Source organism: Triturus cristatus, chromosome 3_1, assembly GCF_964204655.1.
Source record: "Triturus cristatus chromosome 3_1, aTriCri1.1, whole genome shotgun sequence".
In the NCBI taxonomy this organism is placed as follows: domain Eukaryota; kingdom Metazoa; phylum Chordata; class Amphibia; order Caudata; family Salamandridae; genus Triturus; species Triturus cristatus.
The window spans coordinates 992,813,882-992,829,867 of record NC_140583.1 but is presented as its reverse complement, the minus strand read 5'-3'; the positions used below and the strand labels follow the sequence as shown (position 1 = coordinate 992,829,867).

Sequence of the window (15,986 nt, the reverse complement as noted above, 5' to 3'; positions counted from 1 at the left end):
GTGGAGGACTGATAAAGCCAGGTCGCATCTCAGATACAGTGCCAATACAGCCGGTGAGATGAGGCCTGGTTAATAATATATCTGGCCCCATTTGTTTCTTAGAATTCATGAATATAGAGACGTGTGAGCAAGTACAGTTTTCAGAAGGGTGAAGCGTATTACCTTGTGGAATATCTTAGCTGGTGCCATCTCAACCCCATTCAGAGTCTTCAAAAGGAACATCGGCCAGGAGGAGGCATTTAACCGAAACCCTGGGAAGAGCAAGATTGACAACTTAAATCAAGAAGTATGGAATCTTCATTGTACAGTAATTGAAAACATCGGATAATATGAACCGCCTTTTTGATTACCGATACCTTTATCAAATACATAAGTGGTTTAATTTATTACCTGAACAAAAAAAGTACTACGTGTTTGCATTACACTGAAACACACACATGGTTAGAAACTGTTTTTACCTAAAAAGACATTTGGAATGTAAGTCATGGTCGTTATTTTGAACAAGAAGCACATTAATGTGCTCATGGGCAAACGTTTACTACTAGCCAGTTTTTATTTATTGAGAGACCATATAACAAGCAACTAGTAGATGACACTTGTAGAGCACGCTCTGCTACAAAATGTGATTAGCTGGTTGTGAAGCTATTGAAAGATCATGAGCTCAAAACTGACATGAACAAAACAGCTGAAGACGAGCACTTCTGACTGTGCAGCAAACATTATTGACAACAGACTCAAAATCCTACTGAACTGTTTCAAATATCAGCTTGCAGTATGGCCTTTTCTAGATTTATTTTTGCCATTTTCTGGATGAGAATCTCCCCCCCCCCCCCCCCCCACGAGATTTCAGATGAAGTCAGACATTTTACATAATTCACTACAATGTGCTACTGCACAACCATGCTCTTTTTGCATGTTTGCTTTAGCCATTTGCTAAATGTATGCACAGTTATTCTCCACAATAGAGACTGTAACTTACAATTACATTTTCAAAATCTTAAACACTGCAAATGTTAAACTTTGACACATGCAATACAAACATGGGAATATGACAAACAATTGCTATGCAGTAAAACCTTGCACTGCATTTTCAGTCATTATCCTAAAATAACCCAGTTTAAGGCAAAGTTGCTTACACACGATAAAGAACTACCATTTCAGGTATAATACCACGCCCAAACTTCAGGTAAATTTGCATGTTATTTCATTTTTTTTTTACAAGCTTCTGCATTACTGATGTGCCCCTGCATCGCGGCGAATCACATACTGCTGAAGGGAAGAACAAGTTACGTACCTTAAGTAATGCTCTGTCTGGTGGACAACTGCAGATGCCTCGAGGCCGTAGAATACTCCCCAGGTGCCAGACCGGATCTGGAAAAGGTTTCTCGAAGCAGTACTCCCACACACAGTGCAGGTCAGCGCTGACTCCATGCCGCCCCATAAGTAACGGAGAAGTATCCAACAGAAAGAGTATTTCCAAAGATAAATAACTTGTTTTTCTGATGGAGATTTCTAACCGCACATTCTTCCCCTTAGAATAGATTTGAAACCAGTACCTCCCCAGGTGGAGGTTCTGTGGGTCGTCTCAGATCAAAAACTCTCAGAGAACCGAAGGGGCAAAATGGATCTGGCTGTCATGGCCGTAGTTTGTCATTAACATGTGCACAGACGCCAAAGAGAAGGCTTGGAAGATGTCAAGGACATGCATTCTTCATGCTTTCACAGTGGTAGTAGCCTAAGCCCAGGTGGATTTAACTCTCAGACCTTATGGAGACTGTTTCTTGGCCCGTGCGTAGCATATCTTAATGTTGAGGACTACTGACCTTGATAGGGCCATCTCCTGCACAGCCTTCTCTTTCTTTGCTCCAGAGAACCACAAAAAAAGTTGACAGTCCACCCAATGATACTTGGTACAATCAATGTAAAAGCTTATAGCCGTTTTGGGGTCCAGCTGCTGGAGTTTCTCCTCCTCTTTCATGGAGGGAGGATGGGGTACACAAATTTTGGCAGAATGATGGATTGTCCAATGTGGAAGGGAGTCACAAACTTTGGCAAAAATGCCACTCACATCTTCAGCACCAACTTGACTGGAAAAATGGTGGAGTAGGATGATCAAAGTGCCTGAGGTACACTATTGTGATGTAACGATTTTCTCAGGTGTCCCGCAGGGTTCGATCCTAAGCCCTCTCCTTTTCAACATCTACCTCATTCCCCTTCTGTCCCTGATTGAATCCTTTGGAATTCCTGTAACCTCCTACGCCGATGACACCCAGCTCATCGTGCCTCTGGATGGTAGTTCTACCAGCGCAGAACTCAACCTTAAGAACTGCCTAACGAAAGTCTTCCATTGGATGAATGCAAATCATTTGAAGTGTAACTCAAATAAAACGGAGATTCTCCCAATCGGTAAGAGTACCCCCTTCTGCCCAGCCCTCTGGTGGCCTGACGACTCAATCGCCCCCCCCCAAACTGTAACTACTGCCAGAAATTTAGGCGACATCTTTGACTCAGATCTCTCATTCGACCACCATGCTAAGACTGTAGCCGGCAAATGCTTCGGGACAATAAGATCCCTAAGAAAGTTCTTTAACTTCCTCCCTCTCGACGCCAGAAAGAGCGTAACAGTGGCCCTTATAATCTCCCGATTAGATTATTGCAACGGCCTACTGGCAGGGACAAAAAAGAGCACTCTCGCTAAACTCCAGAGCGTGCTAAATACAGCTGCTCGACTTGTACTCAAACTGCCCCGGAGAGCTTCCACCTCCGCAGCCCTTCTTTCCTTACACTGGCTACCTCTCCACAAGAGAATTCTATTTAAGATTCTAATCATCGCCTTCAGATCCTTCAACAAATCCGGGCCAAAATACCTCCACAAACGTTTTCCCCACTACATCCCCAGGCGATCTCTCCGCTCGGCACAGGACAACCTCATCCTGCCTGCAAAATACAATCTGAAGACGAAAGGAGGAAAAACCGTTAGCCACCTAGCCACCAAGGCATGGAACAATTTGCCCAAACACCTCAGGCAAATAACACAAGAAAGACCATTTAGAAAGGCTCTGAAGACCTGGATCTTCAGCCTTCCCGACGATCTCACTAAAGCAGCCATCTAATCCCGCTCTGTTCCCAGACCGGCCACCAAGAACACTTAGCGCCAAGATGCTCCCTCCGGAGCGAACGCCGCGCTTTACAAATACCCCCACAAATACACAAATACAAAATCAAGAGGAGAAAGACAGTCTTAAAATTCTAGAGAAACAGCCAGAATATATACCTTGGGGCTCAAAGAGCATACAGACCAGCAGTGTCAAGAGCAAGTCCAAACTGCAGCATCACAAACAGTTTAGGAAGAAACAAGTGCCAAACCTTTAAGAAATCTCCTCACGAGGCGGAGCTAGGAAGGACAAGATGGCGGTTGCTCATTCTTGAACTTCTGCCGGCCCTTAACGTTAATCTGTGGTGCTGGTATGTTGGCCGGCCCCCACTGAGTGGCCTTGGATGCACCTGGATTCCGGAACATACAGTAGGGACACGGCGGCTTGCCTGGCCGCTGACCTTGCCTGGGGGGCCTGCGGCAGCTCGGAGATCAAGGGAGTTGTTTGCCTGGCTGGGCTTGCATGGCGCGTCCTTGGAATCTGTTACTGTGTGGGGACAGCCAACCCTCCTTGCTGGTCTTTAGCCCCACTAGGGGAAAGGGGGGGGCGGGGGATGATGACGGTGAGTGGAGCTGCATGAAAGGCCCAGCGGATTCCCAAGGAAGGTGGGCCTCCCGCCACATCCCCTGATATTGCCCCAGGGGGATTGGCCGGATTGCATCTCCCACTACAGGGCCTCAGAGTGTGAAGCGGGAGCTCCACCCTGCTTATAACCGTGAATTGAACAGCCACAAGATTCTGTCCACCCAGGAGGAAGGCAGACCCGAGGAGGAAGCAGAGAGCACAAAGAGAGCAGAAGGCCCACACGGATCGTTAGACACCCTGAGTAGCCCACATCACCCAGAAAAATAGGGAAGAGTAAGAGGGAGTAAGGGAGTGTGTGGCCGGGGTAGGGGGTGATCAGCCCCAGCCCCTACCGCAGTTGCCCGGATTCCCAAGGGCCTCAGCTGTTCATGCTGCCCACATTGTGTATGTCGCAGGACAGGTGGGCCAGATATCAAGTGAAGTAAGTGAAGTTTACTCTGAGGGGGCCCTGGAGGCCACTAGATAACTGGTGTGCAGCCGGACAAATACTGCAGACGCTCTAGACCAATATGGGGCATGACAGACCCACACTGGCCTAGCCTAAAATGTACAAATCCACAGCCCCCCCACAGGCGGTAGGTAACAAGGGGGGCCGGGCAAGGAACCACAGGCAGCCCAGGCACAGGAAGGTGGAGACACCACTGTAATCCTTCAGGTGATCCAGGACTCGTCCTTTAAATCCGAGATCGGAGAAGTCTGAGTCGATGTGTTCCTCTTGCACCAGGATCTTTCCAACACTGTAACAAAGGTTTCCGAAGCCGAGGAGCACATGGCTGAACTGGAGAACCTGGTTGGTGACCTTAAAACGGAGGTGGCCCGGCTGAGATCGGCTTCCAAGATCCTCACAGCTAGGGCCGAAAACCACAATAGCAGGAGCAACCTTGGATTTTCCGGGTTTCCCGAGAGAATGGAAGGTTCAGTACCCAAGTTATTCCTGCAATTATGGCTTAAATCATGGATTGACCCCACCTGACTGTCGGCCTGCTTTATAATTGAACGAGCACCTAGGCCCCTGGCCCTAGAACCACCCCGAGTCCTCACCTCCTCCGCTGATCGCCAAGATCTTGAACTATCAGAACCAGGACACGATCCTACGAGAGGCATGGTCCAGGGGCCAACTTCTGTATCAATCAAGCTGGGTGATGGTTTTTCTGGACTACACTTGGCAGGTTTAAACCCAATGCAAAACGTAAGATCAAGTGAAACAAAAACTGAAAGCCATGGAGCGGCATTACATGCTTCTCTTTCCAGCGCTCCTCAAGATTATTTCTTGGGCAAATTCCATTTCTTTTATAAGCCGGATGAGGCCTGAAAGTGGTTGAGTGAACAAGGTCCCCTGCCCCCTAACCAACCACCACCCTGGCCAGATCACTTGACTCGTGGACACAAGAGTTAGGCAGCGTTTGAAATGCACCACCCACAGGCGCAAGAAATGGTCCTAAAGGGGCCGCCAGAATCGCACATATGCCTCAACTACCTCAGACTCGGAGAAGGAAGGGTACCTCTCATGCAACAAAGGAGGATAATATTGTGAAAGCCACAGCCTCGGCTGAGATAGTTGCCAGTTACCAAGTAACACTATGGCACAATGCGGGCAGAAACTTCTAATTGATTGGCCTATAAAAGTGTGTGCCAGCATCACCTTATCCATTTAGGACCACTTGAGGCCTGACCCATGGGCTAGAGTCTTGATGGGCGGCCTCTGCTCCTGCCCACTGTAATGACGAGATTTGAATTCGGGTGACAGATGCTTCAACTGGGGTAAAGTATCGGGAGAGAGGGAGTTAGAGGGATGGGTTTTTGGTTCTCGGTTTCTAAGGTTTGGTTTGTTTTTTGAGCAGCACCGCATCAGACATGAATGTTATACTCTATCACACTCCCACACCACATGCTTTGCAGTGCCCCTGGGGTGACCCATAGCCCCCGACACATGCTTCCACACAACCCACCATGAGGTCAACCATGACTATGGAAAGTTAACGGATTGCTGGATAGTATAAAGCACGGAGCTGTTCTGCAGTTTATCCGTAGATATGGTCCTCAGGTTGTGATGCTGCAAGAAACACACCTCATGGGGACTAATTGCATCCACTTGGTTAGGCATGGGTTCACCAGATTATACCGCACAGGTTTTGACCATGATTCCAGGGAAGTAGCAATCCTTCTACATGAGTGGGAGGAGGGCTCGCCTATATGTCCCCCCACAGTTCACGACATCCACACTGCGATCGCTTCGTGACTTGATACTACTTCTCCCTACTGGCAGACTCATCTTGGGGTGTGACTTTAATGATGTCCTTGGCAATTTATACTTCCCTTGAATGCCCGCTGCAGAGCCCAGTGAGGGCAGGGGACTGGCCTGCTGGACCCCGAGACTGAGACTCTGTGACACCTGACGTGTTTGGAACCCCACGGCACGGGAGTACACACACACAGTAATGTTTGTACATCACTATGAGGACCGGCCATTGACCGCAATGAAGTGTGTAATTACTATTCTAACTCCAAGCGCTCCTTGATAGTAGGAAAGGTTATAAAGCGGACCGAAGCAAGTCAAACTGCACTTTTAGTTTTTTCATACACTCGCTCAAAAGTACCTAAACACACTACAGGGACTGGTCCTCATAACGCACCAGTCCTCACAAAGATAGCGTTTGTCTGGTTCTGTCAAGGTTAACCCACGCTATGAGGACCGAACCGTTCCCCACAGTGTGGGTTATACATGCCCACACACACGCATCGGCAGCGAATGGCTCCCTCTAACGGATAGATTGTTTTTGTTGCCCTCAGCTGACACCTTATATACAAGAGGGTCTTGGATCCTTACCAGTGGCATATCGGACCATGCATCAGTCACCCTTCAGGTGGGAGACACCCAGGGAGAGGGGGAGAGACAAGTATGGTGCCTCAACGCTTGGTTCCTTACAGACAGACAACTCACACAGGCCCTGGAAACAGACCTAGAAGCTTTCCTTAACACCAACCAAGGGAGTGTGGAATCTCCGGGGATATGATGGGAGGCTTGTAAGGCCACTATGTTGGGGAACGCTTGTTCTTGTATCAGGGGACCGGCCAGAGAGGCCCTGTCCCGTATAACACAGCTGGAAATCTCAACTCTAGAATTTGAAACCTACAACGTGGGCAATTTGCGGAGTTACTGAGCCGGCGTCTGGCCGTAGAGAGGGCTGACCTGTGCCAACTATGTTTGGATAAAGCCTGTAGGTGTTGGGAGGCCCCACTGAGAGAGATTCTCTAGAAGGGGCCCTGATAGAAGAGGTGCTCAGGAAAGCCCTCGCAGACCTCAACTTGAGCTAAACCCCTGGCCAGGATGGGTTTCCCACAAAATATTATTGCAGGCTGTGAGCACACATTTTAAAACACATTTTTGGATTGCTTCTGGAGGTGGCTGACAGAGGTTATTTCCTGCCGGAAATAGACCTAGCCACTATAGTGGTCATACTGAAACCCGACAAGCCCTTGGATCAGTGTGCATCTTATTGACATCTCACTTAATAATACAGAGGTTACGATGTTTGCCAAACTACTAGTGAGATGCCCGACACCGGTCCTCAATAGAATGATCCATCCTGCTCAGTGCAGGTTTATTCCCAGACATTGTATCCATAGGGTCCATCTTGTGAGGGTGAACGGTGCGGTTTCCCACGATTTCCAATTTTCCAGGGCACCAGACAGAGGTACCCCCTTGCCCCTGTGCTCTTTGCTTTGGCCACAGAGCCTCTAATGAGTTGGATGGCACTTGAAGACAGAATTGCCCTCTATGCTGAACTTGTCCTTTTGTTCATAGCACAACCGGCGGAGACTGTTCCCCGCCTCATGTCTAAGCTCAATGGGGTGGTGTCAGGACTGCGGGTGAACTGGCTAAAGTCACTCCAGGTTCTCCTTTGGGGGAACAGGGATGATGAGACCTGGCACTCTGTCCTACCGATCCAGCACCTGAGTTTTCACTATCATGGGATCATATGACATGGGAACCAGCCTCACCTGTAGGATTCAAGCTGATCTAGACAGATGGATCACAATTTCAGTCGACAAATTGGGGCAGATGGCCCTGTATAAAATGATGGTCCTACAGCAACTTCGTTATATACTTAAGAATTTACCCTTCTCTATCCCTAACCACTGGTGTACTACAAGAACATCCCAAGCGCGGAGATTTCTTGGTTCGACAAACCCTTCAAGGGTTGCCTTTGACAAATGTGTCTGTTTGACCTGTCAGACACATGATAGTGCCTCTGCCATGTCACACCTATCAGCAGAGGCTCAATTCTCTGTTTGGTTCTAACTATGATCCAGTGCCAGACCGGAGACCAGTCAAAGATAATGGAGATGGCTTGCCCTCCTGCTCAGTATACTTATAATACCTTGTACATTGATTTACAGAATGACAGATGGATTGACTTCTCGCCAGAGCCTCACTGACTACTTGGGCCACCCACGGACACGCGCTCCCTGTTTGCATTGGTGTCTGAAGGAGAACTGAGGCACTAGAATTACAGCTTCTCTCTGTTGAGGCCAAAGTAAATGTCATTACGAAGATCTTGCAGGCAGAGCCAGCTACTTCTGATCCTTTGCTTCCATTTTACACTGCTCTAATTGATACTTTAATGGCTGCATGGTCAAAGCCTTGTTCTTGTCTTCCAGTTAATAGGCAGTGGGCCAGACGTCACAGACCTGCAAGCATCTGTTGATTCTGTTACAAGAGATGTGGTTGGGAGATTTCAGATGAGCACCTGTCTTTTCTATTAGAAGAGATGCAGTTGTTGCTCTTCAAGGGTACCATCGAGAGGGTTCCAGACTCTGAAAGATGAGAGGGTTGTTACTTTCACTATTCTGGCATTTGAAAGAAGGACGGGGGCCTCAAGCCTATTTTGGAACTCCGTCCTTTCAATGCCTTCCTGTGAAAAGGACAAATTCAGAATGCACAGATCCTGTTTGTTCTGAACCTAGGCTACTTAATGGTGTCCTGAGACGTGCAGGACGTGTATTTTCATATACTGTCCTGCATTCACACAGTTGTTATCTGTGGTGCAAGATAAGCCAGGAGCATTTTCAGTTTCTTGTGCTCCTTTTCGGACTCACTATTCCCCCTTGTGTGTTCATGAAAGTGATTTTAGTGGCCTGGGCCCCTCTTCAGGTGTCGAAGAAATCAGTATTTCTGTACCTCGACATCTTACTGTTGAAGGTGGATGTGCCAGTCAGTCATGAACCACAATGACGAATCTCTTGACATCATTGGAGTTTACTATCAATATATTGAACTCCCACCTGACCCCTTCACAGAGGCTTCTATTCATTGGAGCAATCCCTCCGCCTCAACAAGTCGGGCTATGATACCAATATTTCCTGCTAAATCCTGGCTCATGATGAGAGCAGCTTTGACCTTCTTGGTCTCCTCCATCCTCCTCATCAACTCTAACAGGTGGCAAAGTGGATGAACTGATTAGATGGTGTCTGGCAAATCATGAGTGGTGTCTAAAGCCACAGGCTGCACAGGGTGTCTTCCATTAGTAGAGAGTATTCTAGCGAGATATTCTAGCCACCGTCAAAACCGTGCTGTGTCAAAAGTTTTGATCTGCAGTTTTCACAAGAACAAAAAGTCTGGAGGTGTATACCAGCTGGTATGGAACACAGGACTCCAGTCCTTCTTTCTGCCCACCTCTCTTGCCCCAAGTTCTGCAGAAGATCAAGAACAACCTAGCTTGAGTCATTCTAGCATCTCTCGATTGGGAGAGGAGATTATGGTACCTGGCTTTTCGTGAGATTTGGAGCTCCGGTTACAGCCGCCCCTTTCCCTGCCCTCTGACGCATTTCCTCTCTCTGCGCATACTGAGCGTGGGTTAATGTGGAAAGCGTCCCGCTGCAGGTGAAAGAAGAGCGCTCTAGCTGGCCGCGGGACCCAGGCTTAGCTGCTCTTCAGCACTCGCCTTATTTGGGACATTTTCTCTCAGGAATCCTTTCGCCTCTATTCGTAGTTGAGCGTATTTCACGGAAGGTGTACTTTGCTTGCAAGCATCTGCAACAATGAGCATCACCCGCAGCAAAGGTATTGTTTGAACCCCCCGTTGCCTGTGGCCCGACTGAACTTTGTTTACTGCTGTTCTGGTCTTGTGCAGTGAGTTTATAATACTTATGTATTTTTAAAAAAAGGTTCTTGTGCCTCAGTCCTCCCGCAGGCAGCGCTCACCTGCTTCATGTACACGGCTTCTAAGCGCTTGTGTCTCTTCAGTGCTCCTCTGACCAGTCTGTGCTGCCTCAGGACACCCCCCACCCCACCCCGCACTCCGCCCTTCAGTGCTCTGCGGAGCCCCCATTACCGCGGGGGAGAGGAGCTGAACCACGACTCGAGGACTGAAGTCTGGAGAGTGGATTGGTGCCTGATTGGGAGCCGCTTCGTTCCTTGGAGTGCCTGGCTGTTGCTTTCCCTACCTGCGAAGACTCCATTGCCCAGGGGGCCAAGCGGGACTGACCACGCGACGCACCTGTGTCCAGGGATTTAAAAACTGCTCGTCACTCACGCTGCGCGGGAGCCGCTTCGTTCCTTGGAGTGCCTGGCTGTGGCTTTCCCTACCTGCGAAGACTCCATTGCCCAGGGAGCCAAGCGGGACTGACCACGCTGTGGAAATATGGATTTTTCTGGTCAGTTATGTCCCCTATCTTGGACCCCAACGGTTCCATGTGCATGTCACAAGTACATGTATGTTCCCTCCAGTTCCAGTTATGAAGACGCAAATACATGTGCGTCCACCGTCAACATGTCCTTTGACAGATCCGCCATGTATAGGCCGGATATCCCATTCCTAAATATGAAAGGCCATCGGCTTTATATGGTTCACTTATGCCACTTTTCGGTCCAGGCAAGTAGGCCCTGATTCTGTCATCAAAACTCCTCTTGCCTTCTGCCTCTGAAAGCTTCAGCCCGAGCCTGCATCTGTGACCATGAACTTTGTCTCATTCTCTGCGCGGCTCCCGAAGCCTGACATCAGCTTACTCTCTGCCAAGAACTGTATTTCACCTTCGAATTATCTGCCTCCCCCTCAGCCGATGCATTCCTGCCTAGTAGTTTAAGTAAACATTCTTCCAGTTACCAAGCAAAAAGGCCCATCTTCTCTGTCCTCATGCAAGTAATTCATAGTCCTGTTACCATGGAATATTCCTACCCCCTCGCATTCAGTGTAGACACTTAGACGCTTGTACACGCACGCACAGTCAGTATAGAATAGATTCTGTCCGAGAGTCCCTCTTTTATGGATAACATAGTTCTTTAAACATAGGATGTTAGATATGATTTGGGATTAGGTTGACTTGACCCCCCAGACTTCTCGTCTCCACATATAGAGCTAAATGTCAAGTCCCCGTCACCCCCTAGTTACACGTCAATTACACGTCATACTGCTGCGCGCGCATCAATGCCAAGTATTATCTTATAGATCCACCTATGTATTACATCATAACCAATCATGTTCCTTTTTACTCATTATTACACCCATTTTCGGTTACGCAGACCAAACGTCAATGTCCTTATCAATTGTTACGCCTACTGTATTCACTTCATTATAATGTATGTACTATAAAAGTTACTTCTTGTCAATAAAGTATGTACTTCACTTCCTGAACCCCCGTGGTGATGGAACTTGAAGCATCCGATTATAATCGATTATTGGAATAAAGCCCATTCCGAAACTCTAATATCACGGATTCTGCCTCTCATTTTACTGAGCTATTTTATAATGTTTCTGTATCAAATTCAGTCCCGGTAAAGGAATTTTTATTTACCACATGATGGCGCCCGAATAGGGACACTTTCTCATCTCACGCGCCGGCGGTGCGTTGCAGGCCCGGTCTCCTGCCACAGCTGGACGGACAATAACGCGTACCAGCAGGATTTCCTGTATCTCCCTCCGGTCAAGCGGGGGCGACTGAGACTGCGATCAACACCCAGACGAGGCGGTGAGAAGTGCGAAGTATCCCGACCAGAGCCTAGCTGAGAGAGCAAGATCCGAGGTATACAGAGACCCACCAGTCCGAAGTCAAGCCCAGTGTCCGACGAGTCGAGTCGAGTCGAGTCCAGTCCGGTTCAAGTTCAAGTTACTGAGGCCTTCCGTTTCCGAAGCTACCCGGTGAGTACCATTGCTGGGGAGGCATTTCTGACGTGCACATAGGTTGTGCCGGTCAAGACGGGTTTGGGTACACAAATCCGGTCTGCACTGTTTTAGCAGTGTATCTGTACTGTTTAGCAGTATATCAAGTATTCCGAAGTATTCCGAAGTATCTAGTTATTGTCTAGTTATTGTCGAGAATTAAGCTTGGTGATTAGTTATGCAGACGATCATCATTGTTGTTTCAGTTAAAGGTTTAATGTTAAATGTTTAAAGTGTTTAAGTATGTTCTGTATATCGTGGTATGAATGACTGTTCATTATCGTGTTTATTGTATTAAGTCTGTTCAAATTCAAGTATCAGGTCAAAATCAAGTATAAGGTCAGTTCTCAATATGCCGCTCTTTTCGAAATTAAGACAGATCACTACCAGAAAAGGGGTTCTCGAAGAAGCCGTCCCTATTCCTCCTAGGGACACTCCAGGGCACTTTATGTATCACAAACATGGCTTAGACGCTATATTATTTCTTGATTTATGGGTAGACTATACCAAGGGATTACCAGAAAGTCAGAGGTGGCCCACAGCGGGGACCTGGGATGCAGAGTGCATCATGAAAGTCGAGGAAGAGTTATGGAAAAGAAAAGTCAGACAGTCACAGAAAGACGCCGTTGAATTATGGCGTAAAGAATCACATAGACGAACAGAAAAAGCACGTAGACAGGAAGAGAAGAGTAAAGAGAATTCCAATAAAGTTCGAGAGAATCTATTAATTGAGGAAGGTATCCGAGTGAAATCAGAACAAGTAGACAGACAAAGAAATGCCCTTATGAATGGTATGTATCCCCTTCTGGCCGAAGGATTACCTAAGGCTACTCCAGAGATACCGAAAGACTTGCCACCCCCATTATTCCCAATCAAGGTACATCCTAAGGGGCATCCTAGAACCGCAGAAGATGTTTTTCTTTCCTCATATTTAGATGACGCAGCTCCCGAGTATGCTAATTCCGCCCCACGTAGACCGCATACCAGGGAGGTCCAACGCCAAGATCCAGCACCCGTATCCCTGCAGCAACAAATCGAGTCACAAGTTCCGGCAAGCACATCTGTTTCTGCATCTGTCCCTACAAGTACTTCTATAGCTGAGTCCACACCTATAGTTGCTGTGTCACGTTCGACGAATCCTTTCACACCCGACGCCCCAGACGGGGCCACGGGAGGTGCTACCAATATTTTTTCTACGCCACCTAGAATAAATAAACTTATTTTCCAAGAGTCAGCGCATTCACGTACACCCAAATTCGTAAGTGATCGTACGCTTAAGGAACTTCTTATAGATTGTAGATATGACCCGGTGCTCGGTAAAGAGGACGAAATGATCCTGGCATCATTACGTATCAGACGAGCCGCAGGGTATTTAGCGAAGCTACCAGGAATGACTGCGCATCTAGATAAAATATATCATTTTGTTCAAACAGGGCGAGATCCAGAATGTATTAACAGAGCTATGGAATACCAGAAAGTAGAGATACAGGGGGAACTGTTGCGTTTCCTCATAAACTGTGTGATCAGAAATCAAGACCGACCGGGGGTAGATCCGGAAGCAATGAAAATTCTTACAAAATGGAGCCAGAATATATCAGAAGGGAGACACGATAAGCAAAATTGTATAATAGCCATGTGCCGAAAGATCCGTAAAGAAATAGAACGCCTACACGAAGAGAGATTAGAGACAGACGAGTTCGAGCAAAGCGAGGAAGAAGGGTCAGGACTGCCCGCCGGACAGTCAGACACCATAGCCTATGTAGGTAGAGGAAGATCTTGTAATAGGAATCAGACTAGATGTCATACTGACCCAATACGTCCAATATGTCCAGATAATGACAGGAATTTCCAAATACCTATAATTAACATAAGGTCTAACGAGCATTCGTTCCAAACCGCCGACAAACTACTCCGAGAACGAAGGGGTTATCATTTTCTCGATTCTATGGATGAACAAGATTTAGCGAGGGCAGCTGTTCACTGGGTGGACAGTCCCGGAAAATATAGTGATGAGACAGTAGTACGCACATTTTTGAATCTCACCCCAGATGAGCAGAGGTTAGCTGGGATTTATATGATTCAACAACTCATTATACTATATCAGAGTCAGCATTCGGACCCTGGTCCCTTACCTGACATATTGACTGAATTGCTTATGAATAAATGGAGAGGTCCAGGTACCAAATTAATTAAAGAAATTCTAGTATCTAGAAAGCAGTATATTCTTTTTGTATGCTCAGAGCATGTCTCATTGCCTGTCAAGGAAAGAACGACGTATCACCTGGATAGACAGAATCCCTTACGAGAAGTACACCCAATAAAAGGCGAGGACAATCAGTTTAAACGTGTATTTGTATATACGCCTATATCGAAAATAGAGTTGTTAGAAATGAAGAAAGTAGTACCCAGTCATGACAAGGACCCAGCGGGTTTTCACCGAGAAATTAAAGACATGTTACTCATGGGAGAGTATACCTACCCCGACATTATGACAATATTAAAGGTGTTGATGCCTGCTGGCATTTATGAGAAACTCAAGGAAAAAGAGTGGGAGGTAGGTGATCAAAAGATAGAATGGTCAGCATTAGAAGCAGAAGAAAGGGCCCGAGGTCCAGGTTCGGGGCTTGGGGACAAAACTAAAGCACTACCAGGTCTACTAGTACAGGTACTGCCACGTTTATTAACTACGAAAAAGGAAGATTGGGGTACAATTTCAGCCTGTAAACAGAAGCAAGATGAAGACACTAGCGATTACTATGCCCGATTCGAGAAATGTTTTGGTATAAATAGTGGCATAAAAGCAAGTAGCGAATCATACCCGCATCTGTTTGTAACAAAATTAGTGGAAAATGCCCTGCCCCCAGTAAAGAATAGAGTATTAAAATTCGAAAGTACCTGGCAAGGTAACACTCCAACACAAATGTTACAAATGTTACAGTACCACCACAATAGAATTAAAGAGGAACAAGAACATGAACACAGACGCATGAAAGACACGAAAATGAAAATGCTAGTTTCCCAGACAGTTCCAGCTGAAGGACATAAAAAGGGTATGACACATTCCGATTCAGCAGGACCTGTAAAAGGGACATGCAATTATTGTAAAAAGCCAGGTCATTACGTACATGATTGTCCAGTGCTAAAACATAATATCGCCATAGGTAAAACACAAGAAAGATCACGGCCACTAAGACAAGATCAGAATGAACAAGGAGCTACGCAGCATGCCCAGGCCATGCCAGCCGCACAACAGCCAATACAGTTTGTGCCAGCTGCACCACCGTTGCCTGTTGCTGCCACACAGACAACAACACGACAAATGTATCAGACTGCACAGTATGAATATCCGGAGTATCAACGTTACGCATGAACTAGCCTAGAGAGGGAAGTTGACTTACCCCTTATCGAGATTCCTGTAGATCAAGAAGGACCTTATGTACATAGTGAATTATTAGGTCAAGATAGAAAATTTTTACTCGATACAGGGGCAAGTCGAACAACTATAAAACGAAGTGAAGTCCCAGGGGCACCCCTCTCAGGCTCACAGAATATTTCCCTTGGTTTTTCAGGAAAACCTATTGTTAATGAAGTGTCACAGCCTCTTCCACTTACGATAGGACCTCTGACCCGAACTACAGATTTATTGCTTACTAAATCATGTCCAGAAAACTTGTTAGGAATAAAAACGTTGAAAGCCCTAGGAGCCATAATATGTTGTTCTCCGGAAGGAGTAAGGTTGTTTTTACGTGATTTTAAAGGTCACTATGTATCTAGAGACATGGATCCCCGACTGCAGACTTTACCTACACATCTATGGGCACAAGGCCCTACTGATGTTGGTTGCATGAATATTACACCATATCGAGTCACACTAAAGGCAGGAGTGGTGCTACCACGAATGCGACAATACAAGTTACCACCAGATGCTGTAGCGGCTTTACTACAAATCATTGACGAGCTTATTGCCCAAGGAGTAGTTGTAGAAACAGACTCCAATGTATGTAATTCACCGATAATTCCGATTCTTAAACGAACAGATCCTACAGCTCCGCCAGTATATCGATTGGTTATTGATCTGCGCGAGTTA

General features: G+C 46.8%; 1 protein-coding gene across 3 annotated transcripts in view; it reads right to left on the bottom strand.

Moving 5' to 3' along the window:
* SCMH1 (Scm polycomb group protein homolog 1) overlaps positions 1–15,986 on the bottom strand; it is a 369,044-nt gene that overhangs the window by 268,273 nt on the left and 84,785 nt on the right. For all 3 annotated transcript variants that reach the window (XR_014978950.1, XM_085645667.1, XM_085645668.1), the window contains exon 7: positions 163–251. Coding sequence is in view for 2 of the 3 variants with exons in the window: in XM_085645667.1 (XP_085501793.1) it covers positions 163–251 (89 nt within the window). In the remaining variant the exon portion in view is untranslated. The remainder of the gene's footprint in view (positions 1–162; positions 252–15,986) is intronic.